This window comes from Lipophrys pholis (assembly GCF_963383615.2).
Source record: "Lipophrys pholis genome assembly, contig: SCAFFOLD_111, whole genome shotgun sequence".
NCBI classification, from domain to species: Eukaryota; Metazoa; Chordata; class Actinopteri; order Blenniiformes; family Blenniidae; genus Lipophrys; species Lipophrys pholis.
Genome location: NW_028291898.1, coordinates 40,481 through 68,170, shown reverse-complemented (window position 1 = coordinate 68,170; position 27,690 = coordinate 40,481). Strand labels below are relative to the sequence as shown.

The 27,690-nt window shown below is 52.4% G+C and overlaps 1 protein-coding gene across 1 annotated transcript; it reads left to right on the top strand.

The window, feature by feature from the left end:
- The first annotated feature begins 3,151 nt into the window (after positions 1-3,151).
- smg5 (SMG5 nonsense mediated mRNA decay factor) lies at positions 3,152-27,441 on the top strand. Its single transcript, XM_080494105.1, has 22 exons — positions 3,152-4,008; positions 4,238-4,336; positions 6,515-6,638; positions 6,708-6,864; positions 7,486-7,575; positions 8,047-8,136; positions 9,878-9,956; positions 10,040-10,165; positions 12,027-12,095; positions 14,325-14,584; positions 16,081-16,218; positions 16,293-17,141; positions 17,374-17,543; positions 17,613-17,688; positions 18,535-18,710; positions 18,799-18,957; positions 19,084-19,143; positions 19,230-19,389; positions 24,949-25,039; positions 25,755-25,829; positions 25,982-26,120; positions 26,855-27,441. Exons 1-22 carry the CDS (start codon positions 3,944-3,946, stop codon positions 26,936-26,938), a joined length of 3,336 nt encoding a protein of 1,111 aa, XP_080350231.1. The 5' UTR covers positions 3,152-3,943; the 3' UTR covers positions 26,939-27,441.
- Positions 27,442-27,690: the final 249 nt, after the last annotated feature.

Genomic DNA, 27,690 nt, shown 5'->3' with positions numbered 1-27,690 from the left:
CCCCCCATGAGCACCTTGACAAGCCATATCCCCTCCATGCCCCCCCCCCCCCCCCCCCCAAAAAACCCTCTTGTTGTTTTTACAGGACAGATTTTGTGTATATTAATGGAAGAGTGCTGTTGAAGAGTGTATTGCAGTTGTATATGGATTTGTTCTGAATGTTCATTGAATTATTATTGTAATAATGATAATAATTATCGCCTCTTTGATTTCCTGGATGCGGTTGTTAGTTCTCTTTCTTTTTCTTTTTCCTTTTCTGTTTGGAATACACCGGAATTTATATTTTTCGGGTGGGTGCATCTGGAGATAGAAATACTTAAATAAATGAATAAATGAACAAATGATTAAATTCTTAACTTGGATTGTGCCGTGTGTTTTTTGATGTTATTAGCTAGGTCTGCTTTCATTGATTTGTTGACTCTGAACATATGAATTCATAAAGATGCAACAGGAATAGTTGGATTATGTTCATTTTGTCGTTCTGATTACATGTCGTGTCTGAGTTCTTTTTTAAATGACATATAGATGCAGGAAAACATCACCTGATATAGACTGACACGTCATCACACGAGGACGACTGCAGGCGCAGCCGAAACATGTCAGCCAGGAAAAAAACCTTTTCCTGCATGTATATGTCTTTAAAAAAAGAACTCATGCATACACATGAAGGAACCGATCAACTCTGACACTTACTGACAACACACAACAGATCATTTAAATAAATGGTGAATGGATTTCACTATACACCAGCGGTGGCCTGCTAGCTGGACGCAAATGGCCTGCTAGTGGCCTTCGAGTAGCCCGCTAGTAGCCTGCTTATAGCCCGCTAGTAGCCCGCTAGTAGCCTGCTTATAGCCCGCTAGTAGCCTGCTTATAGCCCGCTAGTAGCCCGCTTATAGCCCGCTAGTAGCCCGCTAGTAGCCTGCTTATAGCCCGCTAGTAGCCCGCTTATAGCCCGCTAGTAGCCCGCTAGTAGCCCGCTTATAGCCCGCTAGTAGCCCGCTTATAGCCCGCTAGTAGCCTGCTTATAGCCCGCTAGTAGCCCGCTAGTAGCCTGCTTATAGCCCGCTAGTAGCCCGCTTATAGCCCGCTAGTAGCCTGCTTATAGCCCGCTAGTAGCCTGCTTATAGCCCGCTAGTAGCCTGCTTATAGCCCGCTAGTAGCCCGCTAGTAGCCTGCTTATAGCCCGCTAGTAGCCCGCTTATAGCCCGCTAGTAGCCCGCTAGTAGCCCGCTAGTAGCCCGCTAGTAGCCTGCTTATAGCCCGCTAGTAGCCTGCTTATAGCCCGCTAGTAGCCCGCTAGTAGCCTGCTTATAGCCCGCTAGTAGCCCGCTTATAGCCTGCTTATAGCCCGCTAGTGGCCTGCTAGTAGCCTGCTAGTAGCCTGCTTATAGCCCGCTAGTAGCCTGCTAGTAGCCTGCTTATAGCCCGCTAGTGGCCTGCTAGTAGCCTGCTTATAGCCCGCTAGTAGCCTGCTAGTAGCCTGCTTATAGCCCGCTAGTGGCCTGCTAGTAGCCTGCTTATAGCCCGCTAGTAGCCTGCTAGTAGCCTGCTTATAGCCCGCTAGTAGCCTGCTAGTAGCCTGCTTATAGCCCGCTAGTGGCCTGCTAGTAGCCTGCTTATAGCCCGCTAGTGGCCTGCTAGTAGCCTGCTTATAGCCCGCTAGTAGCCTGCTTATAGCCCGCTAGTAGCCTGCTAGTAGCCTGCTTATAGCCCGCTAGTGGCCTGCTAGTAGCCTGCTTATAGCCCGCTAGTAGCCTGCTAGTAGCCTGCTTATAGCCCGCTAGTGGCCTGCTTATAGCCTGCTTATTGCCCGCTAGTAGCCTGCTAGTAGCCTGCTTATAGCCCGCTAGTGACCTGCTAGTAGCCTGCTTATTGCCCGCTAGTAGCCTGCTAGTAGCCTGCTAGTAGCCCGCTAGTAACCTGCTAGTAGCCTGCTTGTAGCCCGGTAGTGGCATGCTCCTAGCCGTCTAGCAGCCCGCTAGTAGCCTGCTAGTAGCCTGCTAGTAGCCTGCTAGTAGCCTGATTGTAGCATGCTAGTAGCCTGCTGGCCTTATGTTCGATAGAGTAAAAAGTGCCTCATCACTTCTTGTTTGAAGCTCTGCAGCGTTTTACTTCTTTTGTAAATCTTTCATTTCTGCAGTTTTCTGAATGAACCAACCTGGTAGTGACCGAAAGGTAAAGCTAAAGTACTTGAAAGTATTTGTAATTCATCACTTCCTTTAAACTTTCTCTACCATGGTGAATGTTTCTCTTCATTTGCACTAGAGGCACTGTTCCTGAGAAACACGAGGACCTCTACTGGCAGCCTGGGGGAATCACAACAGAGCTATGAGCCAGAACATTAAAACCAGAAGAAATTGTGCTTCTTCATGGTTGACCTGTTAACCCTCTAGTGACCCCTGGAGAGTTTATGGGGCACAGCAGATTATTTTAATCCTGAGAACAGTGAGCTGGAGGCTCCACGGACCTGGTTCCTCCTCCTGGTCCACGGACCTGGTTCCTCCTCCTGGTCCACGGACCTGGTTCCTCCTGCTCAGGAAGCAGGTCTGCTCTGTGTCTGGTGCTTTACCATGTGTTACCAGCAGGTGGCAGAGTGTCTAGGCTGACCCACTGTATTCTCGTTGTGCATCCTGGTGTCACGTGGTCCCAGGTAGACCACACCAGAGAAGACCTGACCCCTCCCACCAGCCCAGTCCTTCCAGAGCCTGCTCCAGTACTGATGCTCTTCTGGAAACTTCTGTCAGAAACAGAACCAGAACCAGAACCAGCATGAATTCCTGCATCTGTCTGAGCCTCAGCAGCTAGTCTGGCTCGGACCACATGGACCCCCCTCCTTCTCCTTCAGTGAACGTCTCCACCTGGGACCTCTTTGTGACAGAGATTCTGACGAGGTCTGGACCTCCAAAAGAGCTCCTCCATCTTTATGTGAATATTTGTGTGTGTGTGTGTGTGTGTGTGTGTGTGTGTGTGTGTGTGTGTGTGTGTGTGTGTGTTCTTATAATTGAATCTGCAGTTAAAAGACTTTTCTGAAATGTGGGATGATGATACGTCTTACCGTTGATTCGAGAAAAGGGGGTTTATAGTTTATCTGGCAACCCTCACGCGATCGCGTCATTGTGTCCTCTCGCGATATTTGGGCTCGTTGCCTGTTGGAGTAATGGCGGCCTTCTTTGCGCTTGTCGGACCGGGAGCGAACTCACCAGAATAACACCGGAACCAGAGCCAGAACCCGGCATGAAGGAGAATCTCAGCTGACCGGGAGGAGCGCGGACCACTGGGAACTGCCTCCCATCCCGGGTTCGATACCGGTTCTGTAAAGGGCCGGAGAAAAGAGAAGGGAGTTAGAGGAGCTAACGTTAGCTGCTATCAGCCTGTCAGCTGCCAGCGGATCGAGACGCTGTGACAACCCCGAAGAACAGCCCCAGGAGCCGGGGAAACAGCCCCAGGAGCCGGGGAAACAGCCCCAGGAGCCGGGGAAACACAGCGAGGAGCCGGGGAAACAGCCCCAGGAGCCAGGGAAAAAGCCCCAGGAGCCGGGGAAACACAGCGAGGAGCCGGGGAAACAGCCCCAGGAGCCAGGGAAAAAGCCCCAGGAGCCGGGGAAACACAGCGAGGAGCCGGGGAAACACAGCGAGGAGCCGGGGAAACAGCCCCAGGAGCCGGTTAAACACAGCGAGGAGCCGGGGAAACACAGCGAGGAGCCGGGGAAACACAGCGAGGAGCCGGGGAAACACAGCGAGGAGCCGGGGAAACAGCCCCAGGAGCCGGGGAAACACAGCGAGGAGCCGGGGAAACACAGCGAGGAGCCGGGGAAACACAGCGAGGAGCCGGGGAAACAGCCCCAGGAGCCGGGGAAACACAGCGAGGAGCCGGGGCCACTGCAGGGTGAGAGGGCCTGAAGGCACCCGCCACTGAACCAAAACCCGGCCCCGTGCTCAAGATGAGCGGCCCGGGGCAGGACAGCGAGCCAGAGGCCAAAGTTCTCCTCATCAAGCGGCTCTACAGGTACTTGGTCCACCTGCTGGGACTTTAGCTTCTACAGTGTTCCTTAGCTTCACGGCAACTATGTGTGTGTGTGTGTGTGGGGGGGGGTTCTAGGACAGTTTCAGGACCCCCGGGTTCATCTAACATATTTAGATTATTCAGCAGTCTTACAGAGAAGTTAGAGAAATTGATTCATCTGGTCTCTCGTTGCGTTCGGTCACCATGCTGTCTCTGACCCCCCCCCCCACAGGGCCGTGGTGGAGTCGGTGCACAAGTTAGATGTCATCATCAGCAGCAAGTCGTCCTACAGAGAAGTGTTCAAGCCGGAAAACATCAGCCTTCGCAACAAGTAGGTCCAGAGGAGTGAGTGTGAAAGGAGGTGGTTCCTCTGGTTCTCTGGGAAGAGCTGGACCTTCTCAGGTAACCATCCACCAAAATGGTGGAGGTGGTGTGAGGCGGTGGGTGGGTGGAGGGAGGAGGTGGTGGAGCGGCACCTGAAGGTCTTCAGAGTGGTTTCCACCATGACGAGGGAGCAGCAGGTGGCGGCGGTTCCTCCTGCAGCAGTGTCAGGCTGCAGACTGACCCTAACCCAGGAAACCTTCAGGACCGTTGGTTTAAACGAGGCGTCGTTCACCACAGCCTCCATCAACAATCTGAGCCGCCGTCTGTCCAGCTGGGGGGGTGTCCGCTGCTGTAAACCCCGCCCCTCTCCCACTGTCTTTTTTTTTTTATTTTTTATTTTTTTTCTTTCTTTTTTTTTTCCCTTGTCCTGTTCGGCAGCTTGGGCCAACAATATGATGTGATTGAGAGCCTTCGGAGTCAGAACAGATTTTGGTCTTGCAACAGGGGGAGACCTGGAGTCTCCTCCTGTTGCCTTCTCCGTCAGAAGTTGGCATGGCTGCTGTACACGACCGGGGGGGAACGCTCAAAGAGAGAGAGAAGAGAAGAGAGAGAAGAAAGTCGAGGGGGGAGGGGTGAGGGGGGAGGGGGGAGGGGGATAACATACAATGTCCTTGTTGTGCTACATATATTATTTGCAATAATCACACTCATCCAAATACTTTCCAACTGTTATTTGATTGAACCAGCCTGAGCAGCTCTATCTAGACAGTAAGATGATTTCCTAGATTTAACCAGCCTGAGCAGCTCTATCTAGACAGTAAGATGATTTTCTAGATTAACCAGCCTGAGCAGCTCTATCTAGACAGTAAGATGATTTCCTAGATTTAACCAGCCTGAGCAGCTCTATCTAGACAGTAAGATGATTTCCTAGATTTAACCAGCCTGAGCAGCTCTATCTAGACAGTAAGATGATTTCCTAGATTTAACCAGCCTGAGCAGCTCTATCTAGACAGTAACGTGAAGCAGGAACATGAAATAACAAAGAGGCAACAACAAAAGAGGAACATGATTTTTAAAGTTTGAGCAAATGATGACAGAGAACAAGCAACTTCAGAAGCACCTTTAGTGAGGAGTGAAAGTGTGTGTGTGTGTGTGTGGCTTGTCCACTGGGTGTGGCCGGAACTGTTGTGGGGGGACCCGTGGTGACACCCCGGGGTCCGAGGCCATCGGGCCCGGACACCGCCACCCCGGCAGACAAAAGCCCCCCAGGCCCGGGGAGACCCCAGCGAACCACCCCAGAGAGCCCCGCCCCCGCCCAAAAAGCACCCGACGGAGAATGCAGAGAGGAATCCCCCCCAGGCAAGAGGGGCCCACAAGAGAAGGACAAAGGGCACAGGGCCCCAGGCCCCGACCCAAGCCGCCAAGCCGAGAAAAGGCCGGAGCAGGGCCCCCGGGCCGAGCGGGCCGAGAGCCCCCCCAACCCCGGCGGCGAGTCCCACCGCACCCCCGGGAACAGGCCCACCCACCGCCCCCCCCAACCCGGCAAGGCAGAGACGGCCCCAGCCGCCGCGCCCCGGACCAGCCCCGCCCCCAGACCCAGGAAAGCGAAGTCCGGCGCAGGCCCCGGTCGGAGAACAGTCAACTCTACACCCCCAGGAGCCTCATATTCCACCCGCCCCATAACCCCTCCCCCCGGGTCTTGATTGGGAAACCCAACCCATGACCCACCCCGCACACACACATACACACACACACACGGAACGGGGGGGGAGTGATGACTCTCGCACCCTCAGGCCGCCGGCCGGGCCCCCTCCCGGCCACCGCGGTGTCCCAACCTCCACCAATCCAACAGCAAGTGGAGAAGGAGCACCGCACCCCAGCCCCCCCACAAGCGCCACGCCCGAGGGAGCGCGCCCCCCGCACTCCGGCCGCACTCACCCCGGGCCGGGGCGGGACCCCAGCGGGAGGTGCTGGGGGGAGCCACGTCTCCCGCCCTTCCCCTGCCCTATATGTGTGTTGGATGTATGTAAGGGTGTGTTTTTGTGTTTTGAAAAGGTGGATGCGATGTGTGTGTCTATGGTGCGGTTTAAAATTGGGGGGTAGCGGGGCCCGGGCGTTCTACCGCTGACAAGCGGCAGAACCCCGAAAGCGGCTTACCCCCTCAAGACCCTGCATGTCTTTGCAGGCTGAGGGAGCTGTGCGTGAAGCTGATGTTTCTCCATCCTGTTGACTACGGCCGTAAGGCAGAGGAGCTGCTCTGGAGGAAGGTGTACTATGAGGTCATTCAGGTGATCAAGACCAACAAGAAGGTAACTCACCTGCAGGTCCAGGCCCCAGTCCCTGTACGGCCCGGTCTAACCTCGGTCCTCTGGTTGCAGCACATCCACAGCCGCAGCGCCCTGGAGTGCGCCTACCGGACCCACCTGATCGCCGGCGTGGGCTTCTACCAGCACCTGCTGCTCTACATCCAATCCCACTACCAGCTGCAGCTCCAGGACTGCATGGACTGGACTCACGTCACAGACCCCCTGATCGGTCAGACCTCACTGCTCCGTCGGACGTGACAGGACTAGCTACAGCAGCAGACACAGGGCCTACTAACGTGACAGGACCAGCTACAGCAGCAGACACAGGGCCTACTGACGTGACAGGACCAGCTACAGCAGCAGACACAGGGCCTACTGACGTGACAGGACCAGCTACAGCAGCAGACACAGGGCCTCCTGACGTGACAAGACCAGCTACAGCAGCAGACACAGGGCCTACTGACGTGAGAGGACCAGCTACAGCAGCAGACACAGGGCCTCCTGACGTGACAAGACCAGCTACAGCAGCAGACACAGGGCCTACTGACGTGAGAGGACCAGCTACAGCAGCAGACACAGGGCCTCCTGACGTGACAAGACCAGCTACAGCAGCAGACACAGGGCCTACTGACGTGAGAGGACCAGCTACAGCAGCAGACACAGGGCCTCCTGACGTGACAAGACCAGCTACAGCAGCAGACACAGGGCCTACTGACGTGAGAGGACCAGCTACAGCAGCAGACACAGGGCCTACTGACGTGAGAGGACCAGCTACAGCAGCAGACACAGGGCCTGCCTTAAAGCAGGTCCTGTCAGTGCAGGTGTAATAACTGGGTGCCTGTTCCAACAGGCCGGAAGAAGCCGGTGTCGGCAAGCCTGAAGGAGATGGAGTGGGCTCAGATGGCCTGTCACCGCTGCCTGGTTTACCTGGGAGACCTCGGTGTGTGTGTGTGTGTGTGTGTGTGTGTGTGTGTGTGTGTGTGTGTGTGTGTGTGTGTGTGTGTGTGTGTGTGTGTGTGTGTGTGTGTGTGTGTGTGTGTGTGTGTGTGTGTGTGTGTGTGTGTGTGTGTGTGTGTGTGTGTGTGTGTGTGTGTGTGTGTGTGTGTGTGTGTGTGTGTGTGTGTGTGTGTGTGTGTGTGTGTGTGTGTGTGTGTGTGTGTGTGTGTGTGTGAAGTAAATGAATGCTCAAGTAAAAAAAATTTTTCTGAAAAATGATTTGATTGTTTAAATTCAGAAAAAAAGGTTTCAAATTGAATAAATTAGATTTTAGATTTTAAAAAACCATTAAAATCTGAAGAGAACACGTCTATCATTTATAAACTATAATTATCTAGAATAAAGCAAATGTCTGCAGATAGTTTGTACAGTTAAGTGATTCTTCCTGGATTGATTCTGCTGGTTTCCTCTTCAGCTCGATACCAGAACGAACTGGCTGGCGTGGAGGCGGAGCATCTGGCCGAGAGGTTCTACCACCAGGCTCTGTCCGTCGTGCCTCACGGAGGTCAGCATCACTGCTCACACTCAGCTTTACTCTCAAGCCCAGAAAAGAAACTCGTTTCTAATCCACAGAAATTATGTCAGATTAGGTTGGAGATGAACACAAGTTAATTTTGCCACTGCGGCTGAGCAAAGGGAGATGTGTGACGTCCTGCTGGGTGTGTGACGTCCTGCTGGGTGTGTGACGTCCTGCTGGGTGTGTGACGTCCTGCTGGGTGTGTGACGTCCTGCCGGGTGTGAGTGGGTGTGAGACGTCCTGCCGGGTGTGAGTGACATCCTGCCGGGTGTAGGTGTGTGAGACGTTCTGTCGGGTGTGGGCGTGGGTGACGTCCTGCCGGGTGTGGGTGTGTGTGATGTCCTGCTGGGTGTGTGACGTCCTGCTGGGTGTGTGACGTCCTGCTGGGTGTGTGACGTCCTGTTGGGTGTGTGACGTCCTGTTGGGTGTGTGTGTGTGACGTCCTGCTGGGTGTGTGACGTCCTGCCGGGTGTGAGTGGGTGTGAGACGTCCTGCCGGGTGTGAGTGACATCCTGCCGGGTGTAGGTGTGTGAGACGTTCTGTCGGGTGTGGGTGTGGGTGACGTCCTGCCGGGTGTAGGTGTGTGAGACGTTCTGTCGGGTGTGGGTGTGGGTGACGTCCTGCCGGGTGTGGGTGTGTGTGATGTCCTGCCGGGTGTGGGTGTGTGTGACGTCCTGCCGGGTGTGTGACGTCCTGCTGGATGTGAGTGTAGGACGTCCTGCCGGGTGTGTGACGTCCTGCTGGATGTGAGTGCGGGACGTCCTGCCGGGTGTGAGTGACGTCCTGCCGGGTGTGAGCGGGTGTGAGTGACGTCCTGCTGGGTGTGTGACGTCCTGCCGGGTGTGGGTGTGTGACGTCCTGCCGGGTGTGGGAAGTCCTGCCGGGTGTGAGTGTGGGACGTCCTGCCGGGTGTGGGTGTGTGACGTCCTGCCGGGTGTGGGAAGTCCTGCCGGGTGTGAGTGTGGGACGTCCTGCCGGGTGTGGGAAGTCCTGCCGGGTGTGAGTGTGGGACGTCCTGCCGGGTGTGTGCGGGTGTGAGTGACGTCCTGCCGGGTGTGGGCGTGTGAGTGACGTCCTGCCGGGTGTGAGCGGGTGTGAGTGACGTCCTGCCGGGTGTGAGCGGGTGTGAGTGACGTCCTGCCGGGTGTGAGTGGGTGTGAGTGACGTCCTGCCGGGTGTGAGCGGGTGTGAGTGACGTCCTGCCGGGTGTGAGCGGGTGTGAGTGACGTCCTGCCGGGTGTGAGCGGGTGTGAGTGACGTCCTGCCGGGTGTGAGTGGGTGTGAGTGACGTCCTGCCGGGTGTGAGTGGGTGTGAGTGACGTCCTGCCGGGTGTGAGTGACGTCCTGCCGGGTGTAGGTGTGTGAGACGTCCTGCCGGGTGTGGGTGTGTGTGTGACGTCCTGCCGGGTGTGGGTGTGTGTGACGTCCTGCTGGGTGTAGGTGTGTGAGACGTCCTGCCGGGTGTGGGTGTGTGTGTGACGTCCTGCCGGGTGTGGGTGTGTGTGACGTCCTGCCGGGTGTGGGTGTGTGTGACGTCCTGCCGGGTGTGGGTGTGTGTGACGTCCTGCCGGGTGTGGGTGTGGGTGTGTGTGACGTCCTGCCGGGTGTGGGTGTGTGTGACGTCCTGCCGGGTGTGGGTGTGGGTGTGTGTGACGTCCTGCCGGGTGTGGGTGTGGGTGTGTGTGACGTCCTGCCGGGTGTGGACTGACGGGAGGTCTTGTGCTTTCAGGAATGCCTTTCAACCAGCTGGGGACGCTGGCAGGAAGTAAATTCTACAACGTGGAAGCTACGTACTACTACCTGCGCTGGTGAGACGTCTGCCGCTCTTCTGGAGCGCCGCTGGGAAGTGAAGCAGGTCTGGAGCATTAACAGATGTTTACTTCCTGCTCAGCATCCAATCAGATGCTCCGTTTGAGGGAGCGTATGGAAACCTGAAGCGGCTGTTCGACAAAGCAGCCAAGATGTACCAGCAGGTGAAGAAGCAGGAGATGAAGAAGCTGTCTCCGTTCCGGCAGAGGTGAGCACCTCCATCCCTCCATCCCTCCATCCCTCCATCCCTCCATCCCTCCATCCCTCCATCTCTTATCACCACTTCCTCTCCTTCATTCTAATAATCCCTCATTTCTCTGTTCGCTGTTTGTTTCACATCAGCTTGATTTCTTCTGCCTCAGGAACATCTGACCTTAAGAATCCCGTCTAAAGTTTTTCTTTTATCTTCAGTTTCAGTCATTTTTTCTTCTTTTTGAAAATCATTTCAATCCAGTTTGTCTGTTTGTCTGTTTCTTTCTATTTTTCATCATTTTGTCACGTTTATTAAGTTTTTCTTTCTCAGTTCTTTGTTTCATTGGAAATAGAAACTTTTCCTTTAATCTGTCTTTCCACTCCAGTTTGTTGTTGTCATTAGTAATGTGGTTGAAGAGACCCTGGCTGAGCTGCAGAGCGATGGTCTCTGAGGACTGGGGGCTGCTGCTGTCTGCATCAGTAACGTCCCTCACGTCCCCCCGGTCAGCGGGGGACAGGAAAGAAGGGACAGGAACAGAAAAACCAGATAACAAAAGCCAACGAGGAAAGGAGAAGAAAACGGGAGGGTTAGAGGAGAGGAAAAGAAAAGAAGGTGATGAAGCAGGAGGGAAAATAATGCAAATGTCAGAAAAGTGGGTGAGATAAAAGGAGGATGGAAAGAAGTCCTAGAAGAAGAGACGAAGGGAGTGAGAAGAAGAGAAAGGTGTGATGGGACGAAACATTGAAAGCTGCTGCTGTCAGACAGACCAGCTTCTCTTCAGCATTCACTCCTTTCTTCTTCTCAACCAAGCTTTGTTTTTTCTCAGCCTCTTTTCCTCCATCTTGATTTAATTGTCACCAGATATAAAATCTCTCCCCTCTCTCACCTCTCTCACTTCTCTCACCTCTCACACCTCTCTCACCTCTCTCACCTCTCTCACCTCTCACCTCTTTCACCTCTCTCACCTCTCACACCTCTCTCACCTCTCTCACCTCTCTCACCTCTCACACCTCTCTCACCTCTCTCACCTCTCTCACCTTTCACCTCTCACACCTCTCTCACCTCTCTCACCTTTCACCTCTCACACCTCTCTCACCTCTCTCACCTCTTTCACCTCTCTCACCTCTCACACCTCTCTCACCTCTCTCACCTCTCACACCTCTCTCACCTCTCTCACCTCTCTCACCTTTCACCTCTCACACCTCTCTCACCTCTCTCACCTCTCTCACCTCTCACACCTCTCTCACTTCTCTCACCTCTCACCTCTCTCACCTCTCTCACCTCTCTCACCTCTCACCTCTCTCACCTCTCTCACCTCTCTCACCTCTCACACCTCTCACACCTTTCACCTCTCTCACCTCTCTCACCTCTCCCCTCTCTCACCTCTCACCTCTCTCACCTCTCACACCTCTCTCACCTCTCTCACCTCTCACACCTTTCACCTCTCTCACCTCTCTCACCTCTCACACCTTTCACCTCTCTCACCTCTCTCACCTCTCACACCTTTCACCTCTCTCACCTTTCACCTCTCACACCTCTCTCACCTCTCACACCTTTCACCTCTCTCACCTCTCTCACCTCTCACACCTTTCACCTCTCTCACCTCTCTCACCTCTCTCACCTCTCTCACCTCTCTCACCTCTCACACCTTTCACCTCTCTCACCTCTCACACCTTTCACCTCTCTCACCTCTCTCACCTCTCTCACCTCTCACACCTTTCACCTCTCTCACCTCTCTCACCTCTCTTACCTCTCTCACCTCTCACACCTCTCTCACCTCTCACACCTCTCACACCTCTCACCTCTCTCACCTCTCTCACCTCTCTCCCCTCTCTCACCTCTCTCCCCTCTCACCTCTCTCACCTTTCTCCTGCAGGTCCAAAGACATAAAGCGTCTCCTGGTGAGCTTCATGTACCTGCAGAGTCTGCTGCAGCCCAAAAACAGGTCGGTCACATCAGCATTCACACAGGAAACAACCTGCTCACACCAGCATTCACAGGAAACAACCTGCTCACACCAGCATTCACAGGAAACAACCTGCTCACACCAGCATTCACACAGGAAACAACCTGCTCACACCAGCATTCACACAGGAAACAACCTGCTCACACCAGCATTCACACAGGAAACAACCTGCTCACACCAGCATTCACAGGAAACAACCTGCTCACACCAGCATTCACAGGAAACAACCTGCTCACACCAGCATTCACACAGGAAACAACCTGCTCACACCAGCATTCACAGGAAACATTCACAGGAAACAACCTGCTCACACCAGCATTCACACAGGAAACAACCTGCTCACACCAGCATTCACAGGAAACATTCACAGGAAACAACCTGCTCACACCAGCATTCACACAGGAAACAACCTGCTCACACCAGCATTCACAGGAAACAACCTGCTCACACCAGCATTCACACAGGAAACAACCTGCTCACACCAGCATTCACAGGAAACAACCTGCTCACACCAGCATTCACAGGAAACAACCTGCTCACACCAGCATTCACACAGGAAACAACCTGCTCACACCAGCATTCACAGGAAACAACCTGCTCACACCAGCATTCACAGGAAACAACCTGCTCACACCAGCATTCACAGGAAACAACCTGCTCACACCAGCATTCACAGGAAACATTCACAGGAAACAACCTGCTCACACCAGCATTCACACAGGAAACAACCTGCTCACACCAGCATTCACAGGAAACATTCACAGGAAACAACCTGCTCACACCAGCATTCACACAGGAAACAACCTGCTCACACCAGCATTCACAGGAAACATTCACAGGAAACAACCTGCTCACACCAGCATTCACACAGGAAACAACCTGCTCACACCAGCATTCACAGGAAACAACCTGCTCACACCAGCATTCACACAGGAAACAACCTGCTCACACCAGCATTCACAGGAAACAACCTGCTCACACCAGCATTCACAGGAAACAACCTGCTCACACCAGCATTCACACAGGAAACAACCTGCTCACACCAGCATTCACAGGAAACAACCTGCTCACACCAGCATTCACAGGAAACAACCTGCTCACACCAGCATTCACAGGAAACAACCTGCTCACACCAGCATTCACACAGGAAACAACCTGCTCACACCAGCATTCACACAGGAAACAACCTGCTCACACCAGCATTCACACAGGAAACAACCTGCTCACACCAGCATTCACATAGGAAACAACCTGCTCACACCAGCATTCACACAGGAAACAACCTGCTCACACCAGCATTCACAGGAAACAACCTGCTCACACCAGCATTCACAGGAAACATTCACAGGAAACAACCTGCTCACACCAGCATTCACACAGGAAACAACCTGCTCACACCAGCATTCACACAGGAAACAACCTGCTCACACCAGCATTCACACAGGAAACAACCTGCTCACACCAGCATTCACATAGGAAACAACCTGCTCACACCAGCATTCACACAGGAAACAACCTGCTCACACCAGCATTCACAGGGAACATTCACAGGAAACAACCTGCTCACACCAGCATTCACACAGGAAACAACCTGCTCACACCAGCATTCACAGGAAACAACCTGCTCACACCAGCATTCACAGGAAACATTCACAGGAAACAACCTGCTCACACCAGCATTCACACAGGAAACAACCTGCTCACACCAGCATTCACACAGGAAACAACCTGCTCACACCAGCATTCACACAGGAAACAACCTGCTCACACCAGCATTCACATAGGAAACAACCTGCTCACACCAGCATTCACACAGGAAACAACCTGCTCACACCAGCATTCACACAGGAAACAACCTGCTCACACCAGCATTCACATAGGAAACAACCTGCTCACACCAGCATTCACACAGGAAACAACCTGCTCACACCAGCATTCACAGGGAAGCGGAGCTTCTCCACAGGGCCTTGACGTTACAATCTGCAAACTAAGTTTCTTCCAGGTTTCTTGTTCCAAACATGATTTTTGATTTGTCTGCAGCTCGTCGTTCAGTTTGATTCTGTTCTCAAACCAAAGTATTAAAGATCAAACATTGTAGAATGAAACGTTGTGGGATGAACAGTAGAGCTCAACCTGTTTCTGCCTCTCTTGATTAATTCCTGGTCCTGGTCCTGGTCCTGGTCCTGGTCCTTCCTCGGCTGAGAGCAGCCTGATGGAGACGGAGCTGACGGCGCTGTGCCAGTCGGTGCTGGAGGACTTCAACCTGGTGCTCTTCTACCTGCCCCCAGCGCAGGGAGGCGTGGCTCCGCAGGGGGGCGTGGCTCCGCAGGGGGGCGTGGCTCCCAACGAGGAGGAGGAGGAGCAGCTGCTGCAGCATGCCGACGCCTCCTGCAGCGTGCTGCCTGACACGTTGGTCTTTAAGATGGTGGTGACGTGTCTGATGGTGGTGCACAGTCTGAAGAGAGGAGGTAACCAGAGACCTGAACCAGGAACCTGGTCAACATGTCCAGGTTCTCTGGTTCCTGCTTGACTGATCCTGATCACCGTTCCTACCAAGCAGGTTCTCAACTCTCTGGTTCAACCCAGACCAGGTGTGAGCGTTCACATGAAAGGGGCGGAGCTTGCAGCATCTGACCAATCACACAGAGAAACCCTGCAGAGCAGTTTACAGATTACTGAAGGAGCAGTTAATCTCTGAGATTATGAAGAATTCAAACCCATCCAGCAGCTCAAAGCAACACTGCTGCTGCAGCCAGAACCAGAACCTTCCTGACTTGGTGAGATTAGAGCAGATTAATGGATCAGTGATATAAAGGAACAGCACTGTGATCACTCAGTTCCACTTTATTCCAGCAGAACGGTTCCAGGCAGAACTTCCTCACTGCTCTTCTTTTACTTTAGGTTCTCCATCACTGGTTCTGAGGCGGAGGTTCTCTTGTGTTTCCTGTTGGAATATTAATTCATCACCATGACGACAGGAGGAGTTCTGCTTCCATTAATTCATGGTTCTGCAGTTCTGTCAGGTGTGATCATGAACCTCCTTATTCCAGATAAACAGACCTGGAACAAGTCAAGAACCAGAACCAGAACCTCCTTCAGAGCCTCAGAGACCAGGATTTATTTTATTATGTCAGAAAGATTATTCTAGATTAATTTATCATCTCCTCTCTGCTGCAGCTCAGAGCTGAACCTGCCCACCAATCACCATCCTTTAGGAATGGGCGGGGCATTTCCCAAGAGATCTGATTGGTCAGGAGGCGGAGCTCTGATTGTTTACCCAGAACATAACCTGCACTGGAGCAGGTTAGACTTTCAGCGTCAGTTACCAGGTGATTTATCCTGGTGAGAAGTGAGCGAGAGTCGTAGTACAGAAAACCTGAGTTAATCCTGAAGTTACCTAGATAAGAGAAAACCTGAGTTAATCCTGAAGTTACCTAGATAAGAGAAAACCTGAGTTAATCCTGAAGTTACCTAGATAAGAGAAACTCCAGCGTCGTAGTCCAGGGTCCCACCAGTCTGATCACTAATCAATACAAACTCCAGGATTCTCAGTTATAAACTTATATATAAACTATAAACGCTCTGCACCGGCATGCATTCTGGAGGTTGAGAGGATGTCCCGCCAAAATAAAATGCTGAAAATACCAGTTAGTAGGGAGTGTGATGAGAAATTTCCTTCAGGAAGGTTTTTATTAGACACGGAGGTCAACAACTAGAACTGGGTCCTAAAGAGAGTGTGTGTGTGTGTGTGTGTGTGTGTGTGTGTGTGTGTGTGTGTGTGTGTGTGTGTGTGTGTGTGTGTGTGTGTGTGTGTGTGTGTGTGTGTGTGTGTGTGTGTGTGTGTGTGTGTGTGTGTGTGTGTGTGTGTGTGTGTGTGTGTGTGTGTGTGTGTGTGTGTGTGTGTGTGTGTGTGTGTGTGTGTGTGTGTGTGTGTGTGTGTGTGTGTGTGTGTGTGTGTGTTCAGGCTCGAAGCAGTACAGTGCGTCCATGGCCTTCACCCTGGCTCTGTTCTCCCACCTGGTGAACCACGTCAACATCCGGCTGCAGGCTGAGCTGGAGGAGGCGGAGAGCCCGGTGCCGCCTCTTCCCCCCGACCCTGCAGGTGAGGTGGCAACTCGTCCTGCTCCTTCCCAGGTCTTCGGTGTGACCGGCACGTCTAACACTGTTGTCCTCCAGATGAGCTGGAGGTGAGGGGTGTGTCCACGGTGGGGGCCCCGCCCCTGCAGAACGGCTCCCTGGAGGAAGAGGAGGAGGAGGACGACGAAGGCGGCCGCGAGTCGGCAGGAAACAAGCAGACCAGCAGTGCTGAGGAAACGGGAAAACTGGAGAAGCAGAAGAAGAAGTACACCCGCCTCTCACGACTCCGCCGACGGCGCTGCGCCCGCAAAGACGCCCAAGAAGAGGACGAGAGCGACCTGAGCGAAGGCTTCGAGAGCGAGGAGGAGGAGGAGGAGGACGAAGAGAGGAGGGGCCGGGCCAACTCCACAGACGCTTCCCCGACAGCGGCTGAGCTCAGCCCTGCAGCCGTCAGGGAGGAGCCTGAGAGGGAGGTGCTGGGGGAGGGGGGCAGCTGGGGGAGCGGCTCGGAGGAGGAGGAGGAAGAGGAGGAGGAAGGAGGCACGGCCTTCGACGTGGAGACGGACTCAGACATGAACAGCCAGGAGTCTCGCTCCGATCTGGAGGACATGGAGGACACAGACAACCTGGAGGGCCCGGCCCGGGAGCAGCAGGAGGAGGAGGAGGAGGCCAAGGATGAAGTAGCAGGAGACAGAGACGCCCCCCCCGCCACTAACGGCCCCCTCTTGTCTGCAGACGCCAGCATCAGCAGCAACCTGCAGGCCATGTCCTCGCAGCTCTTCCAGGCCAAACGCTGCTTCCGCCTGGCACCTACCTTCAGTAACATGCTGCTCCGCCCACCAGCCGCCTCCTCCTCAGGGAACCCCACCCCCCCCTCCCAGGAAACCCCCCCGCCCCCTGGGGACTCTGCCTCTGACCTCAGCACTGCCAACGGCACCGCGCTCAACGGTAATTCAACCAAATCCACTGAAATGCATTAGAACTACACCAGAGAGGTTTTTCCATCAAATCAAAGATCAAACAATCATCTGACAACAACACGGTTCTTAAAGTAACAGAACCTCATTTCCATTCTTCTCCTTCTCCAGCCTCTACCTGCTGCTCTAACCCAACGTTTGAGTCCTTCCTGTGTTGTGTTGCTGTTTTAACCTGTCATGCTCTTCTCCTCACTCGCTCTCAGACTCGGATTCGGACTCAGAAGGCAGTCAGCACAGCTCTCCGTCAGTCCACAGTGAAAAGTCCCTCCTTGAAAAGCTGGAGATCCTGACCAATCAGGGCTTAATCCAGGTGGTCAAGGTCTTCGTTGATTGGCTGCGGACCAACACCGACATTATCCTCATGTGTGCTGAGGTGAGGACCAGTTGTGCTCTTGGCGCTGGGCTCGGTGCAGCTTCTCATCAAACTCTTCTCCTGCTGCAGAGTTCTCAGAGTCTGTGGAACCGACTGTCAGTGCTGCTCAACCTGCTGCCAGACGGCAGCGCCATGCTGGAGGCCGGTGAGTGACTGCAGCAGACACGCCCCCTACTGGCCACTACAAACACTGACTCCAGACAGCAGTTCCTTCAACTGGCACAACATGGTCAAACAGTGTCTGCAGCTGAAGGTCCAGCGTGGAGAACGTTCCTGAAGTTTTAGTCGTGTCCACAAGTCTAGAGAAGGAAAGCCCTAACCCTAATCCTAACCCTAATCCTAATCCTAACCCACTAATCAATCTAAAGTATCAACAACAACCAGAATCTTCCTCTGAGCTTCAACTCGCTTCACTGGAATCGTCTTTTACGTTTCTAGTTGATGATCTGATCACAGTGGAAAACAGTGTGTCTTTGTAAGGGTCACTGCAGAGCGTGGGTAGAGCAGAGCGTGGGTAGAGCAGAGCGTGGGTAGAGCAGAGCGTGGGTAGGGCAGAGCGTGGGTAGGGCAGAGCGTGGGTAGAGCAGAGCGTGGGTAGAGCGTGGGTAGAGCAGAGCGTGGGTAGAGCAGAGCGTGGGTAGAGCGTGGGTAGAGCAGAGCGTGGGTAGAGCAGAGCGTGGGTAGGGCAGAGCGTGGGTAGGGCAGAGCGTGGGTAGAGCAGAGCGTGGGTAGGGCAGAGCGTGGGTAGGGCAGAGCGTGGGGAGAGCAGAGCGTGGGTAGGGCAGAGCGTGGGGAGGGCAGAGCGTGGGTAGGGCAGAGCGTGGGTAGAGCAGAGCGTGGGTAGGGCAGAGCGTGGGGAGAGCAGAGCGTGGGTAGGGCAGAGCGTGGGGAGGGCAGAGCGTGGGTAGGGCAGAGCGTGGGGAGAGCGCCGGTACAGTGGAGCTGTGTTTTCACCCTGTGTGTACGTGGCCCCCCCCCCCCCCCCCCCCAGACCTGGGTGTGCAGCCGGAGGTCGCCGCCCTGCTGACAGAGTGTGAGCAGCCTGGTTTGGTTCAGACTCTGCTGCTCCCGGAGGATTTAGCTCTCAGACATCTTCCTGCTCTGAGCGTCGCTCACCGCCGCCTGGACTTCACCCCCCGACCCCCCCCACTCAGCCCGCTGCAGGAGGTACACACCACACACACACACACACACACACACTTCTCATGAAGACCACTAGAGTGTGACTGACCCTCTGGAACCCCCCGCCCCCCAGGTTGTGGTCCGGGTGTGTTGTATCCGTAGTTTTGGTCACTTCCTGTCGAGCCTCCAGAGCAACGTGCTGCACTTCAACCCGGAGGCAGGAATCTTCACCAGCATCGGCCAATCAGAGCAGGACGACCTGCTGCAACAGGCCAAGGCCCAGTTCAGGATGGTGAGACACTGTGGAGGACCCCCCGGTGCCAGACGGCAGAGGTTCCCCAGAGGGTCCCCGGAGGGCCCCCCAGAGGGCCCCCGTGGGGGCCATTGGGCCCCTGTTGACTCCTGGTTCTCTGTGCAGGCGGAGGAGGAGGCTCGTCGGAACCGTCTCATGAGGGACATGGCTCAGCTTCGACTGCAGGTTAGTCTGGAGGGGATCAATCAGCTCATCAGCTGATAGAGGGGATCAATATGAGGTATTGTCAGTAACTCTTCTCCCCGTTGCAGCTGGAGGTGTCCCAGCTGGAGGGCAGTCTGCAGCAGCCTAAAGCTCAGTCCTCCATGTCTCCCTACCTGGTCCCTGATAGCTCCGCCCTCTGCCAACACCTGAGTGTCATCAGACAGCTGTCAGCCAGCGGCTGCTTCATCATCATCATCCCCCGGACAGGTCAGAGCCTCCTGCTGCTCCTCTTCCTCCTCCTCCTCATTTTCCTCCTCCTATCAGTGGTAGTAGTTTCCCTCTGACTTTCTTTGTTTTCAGAAAACCATAAAAAGCTGATATTTTCTAATAAACTAAAATTCCCTGTGGAGTTTCTCCATGAAGTCCCAGCTTCTCTGGTGGCGAGTCTTCCTCCAGACGGGACGTCAGGGTTGTACTGATCGACGGAGGGATAGGGTTAGGGTTAGGGTTAGGGATAGGGATAGAGTTAGGGATAGGGTTAGAGTTAGGGATAGGGTTAGAGTTAGGGATAGGGTTAGAGTTAGAGGGTTAGGGATAGGGTTAGAGTTAGGGATAGGGTTAGAGTTAGAGGGATAGGGTTAGAGGGTTAGGGATAGGGTTAGAGTTAGGGATAGGGTTAGGGATAGGGTTAGAGTTAGAGGGTTAGGGATAGGGTTAGAGTTAGGGATAGGGTTAGAGTTAGAGGGTTAGGGATAGGGTTAGAGTTAGGGTTAGAGTTAGGGATAGGGTTAGAGTTAGGGATAGGGTTAGAGTTAGGGATAGGGTTAGAGTTAGGGATAGGGTTAGAGTTAGAGGGTTAGGGATAGGGTTAGAGTTAGGGATAGGGTTAGAGTTAGAGGGATAGGGTTAGAGGGTTAGGGATAGGGTTAGAGTTAGGGATAGGGTTAGGGATAGGGTTAGAGTTAGAGGGTTAGGGATAGGGTTAGAGTTAGGGATAGGGTTAGAGTTAGAGGGTTAGGGATAGGGTTAGAGTTAGGGTTAGAGTTAGGGATAGGGTTAGAGTTAGGGATAGGGTTAGGGATAGGGTTAGAGTTAGGGATAGGGTTAGAGTTAGGGATAGGGTTAGAGTTAGAGGGTTAGGGATAGGGTTAGAGTTAGGGATAGGGTTAGAGTTAGGGATAGGGTTAGAGTTAGAGGGTTAGGGATAGGGTTAGAGTTAGAGTTAGGGATAGGGTTAGAGTTAGAGGGTTAGGGATAGGGTTAGAGTTAGAGTTAGGGATAGGGTTAGAGTTAGAGGGTTAGGGATAGGGTTAGAGTTAGAGTTAGGGATAGGGTTAGAGTTAGGGATAGTGTTAGAGTTAGAGGGTTAGGGATAGGGTGAGGGTAAGGGTTAGAGTTAGAGTTAGGGATAGAGTTAGAGTTAGAGGGATAGGGTAAGGGTTAGAGTTAGAGTTAGGGATAGAGTTAGAGGGATAGGGTTAGGGATAGGGTTAGAGTTAGAGGGTTAGGGTTAGAGTTAGAGAGTTAGGGTTAGAGTTAGGGATAGGGTTAGAGTTAGAGGGTTAGAGTTAGAGGGTTAGGGATAGGGTTAGAGTTAGGGATAGGGTTAGAGTTAGGGATAGGGTTAGAGTTAGAGGGTTAGGGATAGGGTGAGGGATAGGGTAAGGGTTAGAGTTAGAGTTAGGGATAGAGTTAGAGGGATAGGGTTAGGGATAGGGTTAGAGTTAGAGGGATAGGGTTAGGGATAGGGTTAGAGTTAGAGGGTTAGGGATAGGGTGAGGGATAGGGTAAGGGTTAGAGTTAGAGTTAGGGATAGAGTTAGAGGGATAGGGTTAGAGTTAGAGGGTTAGGGTTAGAGTTAGGGTTAGGGATAGAGTTAGACTTAGAGTTAGAGTTAGGGTTAGGGTTAAGGCTCCTGCATCCTCCCTTTTTGAAGCCATAAGAAGAAGAAGAAAGTTCAGCAGTGACTCAGCCAGCAGCTGGAAAAAAAAGCTTTTCCTGCAGGACTGTTCTTACTCCCATAAGAAGCTGCCGAACTTGTAGGCCACGCCCCCTCGCAACAGGCCACGCCCCCTCACAGCAGCCACACGTCTGTGATGCGGTGTTTAAACTTTTCAACTGCACAGTATATTTCTGTCCTCCAGAGCTTCCAGAAACACATTCCTCTGAACTGCTCCAGTAATAAAGAGTTTAGTCAGAGCGCCATGCTGGTTGGTTTGAACTGCAGGAGCTGACAGCTGCTCGTGATGCGTTCAGGTGCATCACGTAAAAGCCTGCACTCTTTTAACGAGCTGCGGCGCTCGTACAGTCGTGATGTTACAAGTTAAATATGATTAAAATATGACTGATAGTCATGAGCGAACTGGAACATGCATGAGCAGCACACGGCAGAGCAGAAGTTTCAGCAGAGCGGCTCCTACACAGTTCAGCCAGGGCGGTTGGTAGAGCTGAAACTAATTCCTTCGGCCAGAAGGAGCTGGAAGGAGGAAATGACGTCATTTTGTTCAGCAGGACCTGAACTGCTGAACCTTCATCTTGTTCTCATGGAGGAGGAAGAGGCCTTTAGGGTTCAGAGGCGGTGCTTTAGCCTGGATATCTACGTCTCGTGTTCACACAGGTGGAGCACCTACACCACCAGTCACCTGTGACCCCCGGAGTCGATAAGGAGCTTTTCCTGGAATGTTCTTGTGCCGTGAGGTCAATTGGACGTTTGTCCCGTAAAGATCATGGAGAGAAAAACTTTGGATCGAGCGTCGGTGTCGGCAGCCCTGCGACCTTACAGGTTGGAGGTGCGAGCCTGTGTTGATAGGACGCCATAACGGTACCGTACAGCCGGCTTGTTCCACGGCGCTGGGTTAGCCACAGTTAGCAGCAGTGTCTTCGCTCGAGCTCACGAGGCGACTCCAGCCCCGGTTCATATTACTTCACAGCTTTGACTGTTGTTTACGTTCAATACGGTAGCGTGTAGTTAGCAGCAGTGCTCACGCTCAAACTAACGACGCGCGGCTGAATTGAGGTTGGTTTTTTCTCGGCATCGGCTGCTTTGAACCTGGTTAGCCCGTGGATCAGCAGCAGTGCTCCCGCTGGAGCTGTCAGCACGCGGCGCAGTATCTTCCGGTGAAGGCCGTGTCCTCGCTCCCGCCCCTGGAGCGCTGGCGTAGCCCCTCTGGAGCTGGTGAAGGCCGTGTCCTCGCTCCCGCCCCTGGAGCGCTGGCGTAGCCCCTCTGGAGCTGGTGAAGGCCGTGTCCTCGCACCCGCTCCTGGAGCGCTGGCGTAGCCCCTCTGGAGCTGGTGAAGGCCGTGTCCTCGCTCCCGCCCCTGGAGCGCTGGCGTAGCCCCTCTGGAGCTGGTGAAGGCCGTGTCCTCGCTCCCGCTCCTGGAGCGCTGGCGTAGCCCCTCTGGAGCTGGAGGATGGTCACCATCTTTGCCCACCATCTTTGCCCACCTAACACGGAGGGCAGGTTTATCAGAGCATTCATGTATCAACTGTGGCTACATGCCCTGGTCGGTACGCATGGCCAGGCTGAGAGGGGTGGAGCGGGCCCCGGGGGGGGGGGGGGGGGGGGGGGTGCGATTGTCGGCTGAAAGACCTTCTGGAGGCTCTCCAGCCTGGAGCTGCTGCACCGGCTCCTCTAGAGAAGGGAGCTCCGGCTGATGAAGACACCATGTCCATCGCCGCATCAGGGGGTGGTCTCCCTGTGGCATACCTCGGAGTCGCTCTCCCGTTCCTCAGGGCAGAGCCTACTGCGTGGGGCTGAGGACACCCCTCTGGGGTCTATAATCTGTGGCCCAGGGCAGCTCCGAGCACCCCCAGGGCCCCACACCCGCTCCTCAGCAGCGGCCCCTCTAGGTCCACCTCTAGGAGCCATCAGCAGAGCAGGCTGGAAGGTTTCACCCCCCAACGCCCACTGCCCCCTCCAGCCTGGGCTCTGAGCCAGGAGTTACTTAGTGTTTAGTTACTTAGTGTTTAGTTATTTAGTGTTTAGTTATTTAGTGTTTAGTTACTTAGTGTTTAGTTATTTAGTGTTTAGTTATTTAGTGTTTAGTTATTTAGTGTTTAGTTACTTAGTGTTTAGTTATTTAGTGTTTAGTTATTTAGTGTTTAGTTACTTAGTGTTTAGTTATTTAGAGTTCGGGTTAGAGTTATTTAGAGTTTAGTTACTTAGTGTTTAGTTACTTAGTGTTTAGTTATTTAGTGTTTAGTTATTTAGTGTTTAGTTACTTAGTGTTTAGTTATTTAGAGTTATTTAGAGTTTAGTTACTTAGTGTTTAGTTATTTAGTGTTTAGTTACTTAGTGTTTAGTTATTTAGTGTTTAGTTACTTAGTGTTTAGTTATTTAGTGTTTAGTTATTTAGTGTTTAGTTACTTAGTGTTTAGTTATTTAGAGTTCGGGTTAGAGTTATTTAGAGTTTAGTTACTTAGTGTTTAGTTATTTAGTGTTTAGTTACTTAGTGTTTAGTTATTTAGTGTTTAGTTATTTAGTGTTTAGTTACTTAGTGTTTAGTTATTTAGTGTTTAGTTATTTAGTGTTTAGTTACTTAGTGTTTAGTTATTTAGAGTTCGGGTTAGAGTTATTTAGAGTTTAGTTACTTAGTGTTTAGTTATTTAGTGTTTAGTTACTTAGTGTTTAGTTACTTAGTGTTTAGTTATTTAGAGTTCGGGTTAGAGTTATTTAGAGTTTAGTTATTTAGAGTTTAGTTATTTAGAGTTGGGTTAGAGTTATTTAGAGTTGGGTTAGAGTTATTTAGAGTTTAGTTATTTAGAGTTGGGTTAGAGTTATTTAGAGTTGGGTTAGAGTTATTTAGAGTTGGGTTAGAGTTATTTAGAGTTTAGTTACTTAGTGTTTAGTTATTTAGTGTTTAGTTACTTAGTGTTTAGTTACTTAGTGTTTAGTTATTTAGTGTTTAGTTATTTAGTGTTTAGTTACTTAGTGTTTAGTTATTTAGAGTTCGGGTTAGAGTTATTTAGAGTTTAGTTACTTAGTGTTTAGTTATTTAGTGTTTAGTTACTTAGTGTTTAGTTATTTAGTGTTTAGTTACTTAGTGTTTAGTTATTTAGTGTTTAGTTATTTAGTGTTTAGTTACTTAGTGTTTAGTTATTTAGAGTTCGGGTTAGAGTTATTTAGAGTTTAGTTACTTAGTGTTTAGTTATTTAGTGTTTAGTTACTTAGTGTTTAGTTATTTAGTGTTTAGTTATTTAGTGTTTAGTTACTTAGTGTTTAGTTATTTAGTGTTTAGTTATTTAGTGTTTAGTTACTTAGTGTTTAGTTATTTAGAGTTCGGGTTAGAGTTATTTAGAGTTTAGTTACTTAGTGTTTAGTTATTTAGTGTTTAGTTACTTAGTGTTTAGTTACTTAGTGTTTAGTTATTTAGAGTTCGGGTTAGAGTTATTTAGAGTTTAGTTATTTAGAGTTTAGTTATTTAGAGTTGGGTTAGAGTTATTTAGAGTTGGGTTAGAGTTATTTAGAGTTTAGTTATTTAGAGTTGGGTTAGAGTTATTTAGAGTTGGGTTAGAGTTATTTAGAGTTGGGTTAGAGTTATTTAGAGTTTAGTTACTTAGTGTTTAGTTATTTAGTGTTTAGTTACTTAGTGTTTAGTTACTTAGTGTTTAGTTACTTAGTGTTTAGTTACTTAGTGTTTAGTTATTTAGAGTTCGGGTTAGAGTTATTTAGAGTTGGGTTAGAGTTATTTAGAGTTTAGTTATTTAGAGTTTAGTTATTTAGAGTTTAGTTATTTAGAGTTTAGTTATTTAGAGTTGGGTTAGGCTTTGGGTGAAGGGTCGTGACTCTTCTTCCAGACTGTGTGTGTGTGTGTGTTGTGGTTTAGTGATCGACGGACTGGACCGGCTGAAGAAGGAGAACCCTGGAGCCCGGGACGGGATCCGCTTCCTGGAGTCTGAGTTCAGGAAAGGCAACAGGTCAGTGGAGGTCCTCCTCCATGGTGACGAGAACACTTTCACTCCAGCCTCACTCCAGCTTCACTCCAGACTCACTCCAGACTCACCCCAGCTTCACTTCAGATTTACTCCAGCCTCACTCCAGCCTCACTCCAGACTCACCCCAACTTCACTCCAGCGTCACTCCAGATTTACTCCAGCCTCACTCCAGACTCACTCCAGACTCACCCCAGCTTCACTTCAGATTTACTCCAGCCTCACTCCAGCCTCACTCCAGCTTCACTTCAGATTTACTCCAGCCTCACTCCAGACTCACTCCAGACTCACCCCAGCTTCACTCCAGCTTCACTTCAGATTTACTCCAGCCTCACTCCAGACTCACTCCAGCTTCACTTCAGCCTCACTCCAGACTCACTCCAGACTCACCCCAGCTTCACTCCAGCTTCACTTCAGATTTACTCCAGCCTCACTCCAGACTCACTCCAGCTTCACTTCAGATTTACTCCAGACTCACTCCAGCTTCACTTCAGATTTACTCCAGACTCACTCCAGACTCACTCCAGACTCACCCCAGCTTCACTCCAGCTTCACTTCAGATTTACTCCAGCCTCACTCCAGCCTCACTCCAGCCTCACTCCAGCCTCACCCCAGCTTCACTCCAGATTGACAGTTGTATTTTTCGACTGAATTCTTTCCCCACAGTGTCAGTGACCTTTAACCTCTGGTTCTCCTGCAGGTACATTCGCTGTCAGAAGGAGTCGGGTCGAAGTTTTGAACGAGAGAAACTGAAACGTCAGGACATTGAAGCGTGGTACGTCTGCTACCGACCTCTGACCGCTGTGACCTCTGACCCCTGTGCCCCTCCCCCCAGCGGGAGATGAGCCTGAGTTTGCATGTTGTTCCAGAGTTGTTTCCGTGGCAGTCGTTAGAATGACGAGGCTTCTTGTGATTTCTGGTTTGCAGGCACCTGCACAAGATGGTGGACAGCTGCCGCCAGCTGACTGTCTCCCAGAGCAACGGCGACGAGGACACGGTCGGCATGGTGACCATCCTGACCGGACACCCGCTGGAGGAGCTCTGCTCTCGCTCAGCCGCCATGAAGGTCAGTCTGTCCAAGCTGGACCAGACCAGACTCGGCCTGACCTGACCTGGACCTGGACTGGACTGGACCTGACCAGACTCGGCCTGACCTGACCTGGACTGGACCTGACCAGACCAGACTCGGCCTGACCTGACCTGACCTGGACTGGACCTAGACTGACCTGACCTGGACCTGGACTGGACCTGACCTGGACCTGGACCTGGACCTGACCTGGACCTGGACCTGGACCTGGACCTGGACCTGGACCTGGACCTGACCTGACCTGACCTGACCTGACCTGACCAGACTCCGCCTGACCTGACCTGGACCTGGACTGGACTGGACTGGACTGGACTGGACCTGACCTGACCTGACCTGACCAGACTCGGCCTGACCTGACCTGGACCTGACCTGGACCTGGACCTGACCTGACCTGACCTGACCTGACCTGACCTGACCAGACTCGGCCTGACCTGACCTGGACTGGACCTGGACTGGACCTGACCGGACCTGGACCTGGACCTGGACCTGACCTGACCTGACCGGACCTGGACCTGACCTGACCTGGACCTGGACTGGACCTGGACTGGACCTGACCGGACCTGGACCTGACCGGACCTGGACCTGGACCTGACCTGACCTGACCTGACCTGACTCGGCCTGACCTGACTCGGCCTGACCTGGACCTGGACCTGGACCTGGACCTGGACCTGGCATGTTGAACTCTGACTGATTTTATCCCCCCTCCCCGCCAGGCGGCGTTGGCGGTTGCCGGGTCTGCAGGCATGGAGCTGAAGAATGTCGTGGACTTCTACCAACAGTGGAAGGAGATGGGCTGAGAGTGGGGAGGGGGGCGGGGCGGGGGGGGGCACGCTGCCACACAGCTGATCGACCATAACACCCCTCCTCCCCTTCTGCTCGCTGTATCTGCGTCTCCAAAGGAAACAAAGAAAAAGAGACGGAGGAGGGGGCGGAGCTCGGAGAGCCGTCGGACACAAGAGTGACAACGGGAGAAAAATGAGCTTCTGGTGGTAGAGCGCCCCCTGGTGGAAGGCCACGGTGGGGGAGGAGCCCTCCATCATTATGGGCCCCTGGTTACCACCCAACCAGGATTACACTGTATATGTTACACACACACACACACACACACACACACACACACACACACACACACACACAGTGGTAGCTGGAGGATGGAGGGGGTTCTGGTTTCCTTTGTTTGCAGTGTGTTTTTGTGACCAGTGACGTCTGTGTTGTGCAACCTCTGACCTCTGACCTCTGACCTCTGTACGAGAAAAAAGGAAACAAAATAAAAGCGAGCGTCGACTTATTTAAAAGTTTGAATTTGGATTTTATTTTTGTCCCCAAATGACATTGTTAGCTTTATTTTCTGTGAGCGGGAGGGGGGGGGGTCATCTGCTTAAGGAGGGGTCGTGTGTGTGTGTGGGGGGGGGGGGGGCATTTTAGTGATGGGGCCGATCCCATCCAGTACCAGGATCGGGTTCTGATACCAATTCAATTCAATAAATTCTCTTTGTAAAGCTCTAAATCACACCAACTAAACCTTCCAGAGCCTCTTACAATGATAGAG

Excerpts from the sequence above, each read along its gene's own strand:
- smg5 (XM_080494105.1), top strand. The coding sequence starts at position 3,944 with ATGAGCGGCCCGGGGCAGGACAGCGAGCCAGAGGCCAAAGTTCTCCTC. Across the intron at positions 4,009-4,237 it reads CTCATCAAGCGGCTCTACAG|GGCCGTGGTGGAGTCGGTGC; the intron begins GTACTTGGTCCA and ends CCCCCCCCACAG. Across the intron at positions 18,958-19,083 it reads CCAAGGCCCAGTTCAGGATG|GCGGAGGAGGAGGCTCGTCG; the intron begins GTGAGACACTGT and ends TTCTCTGTGCAG.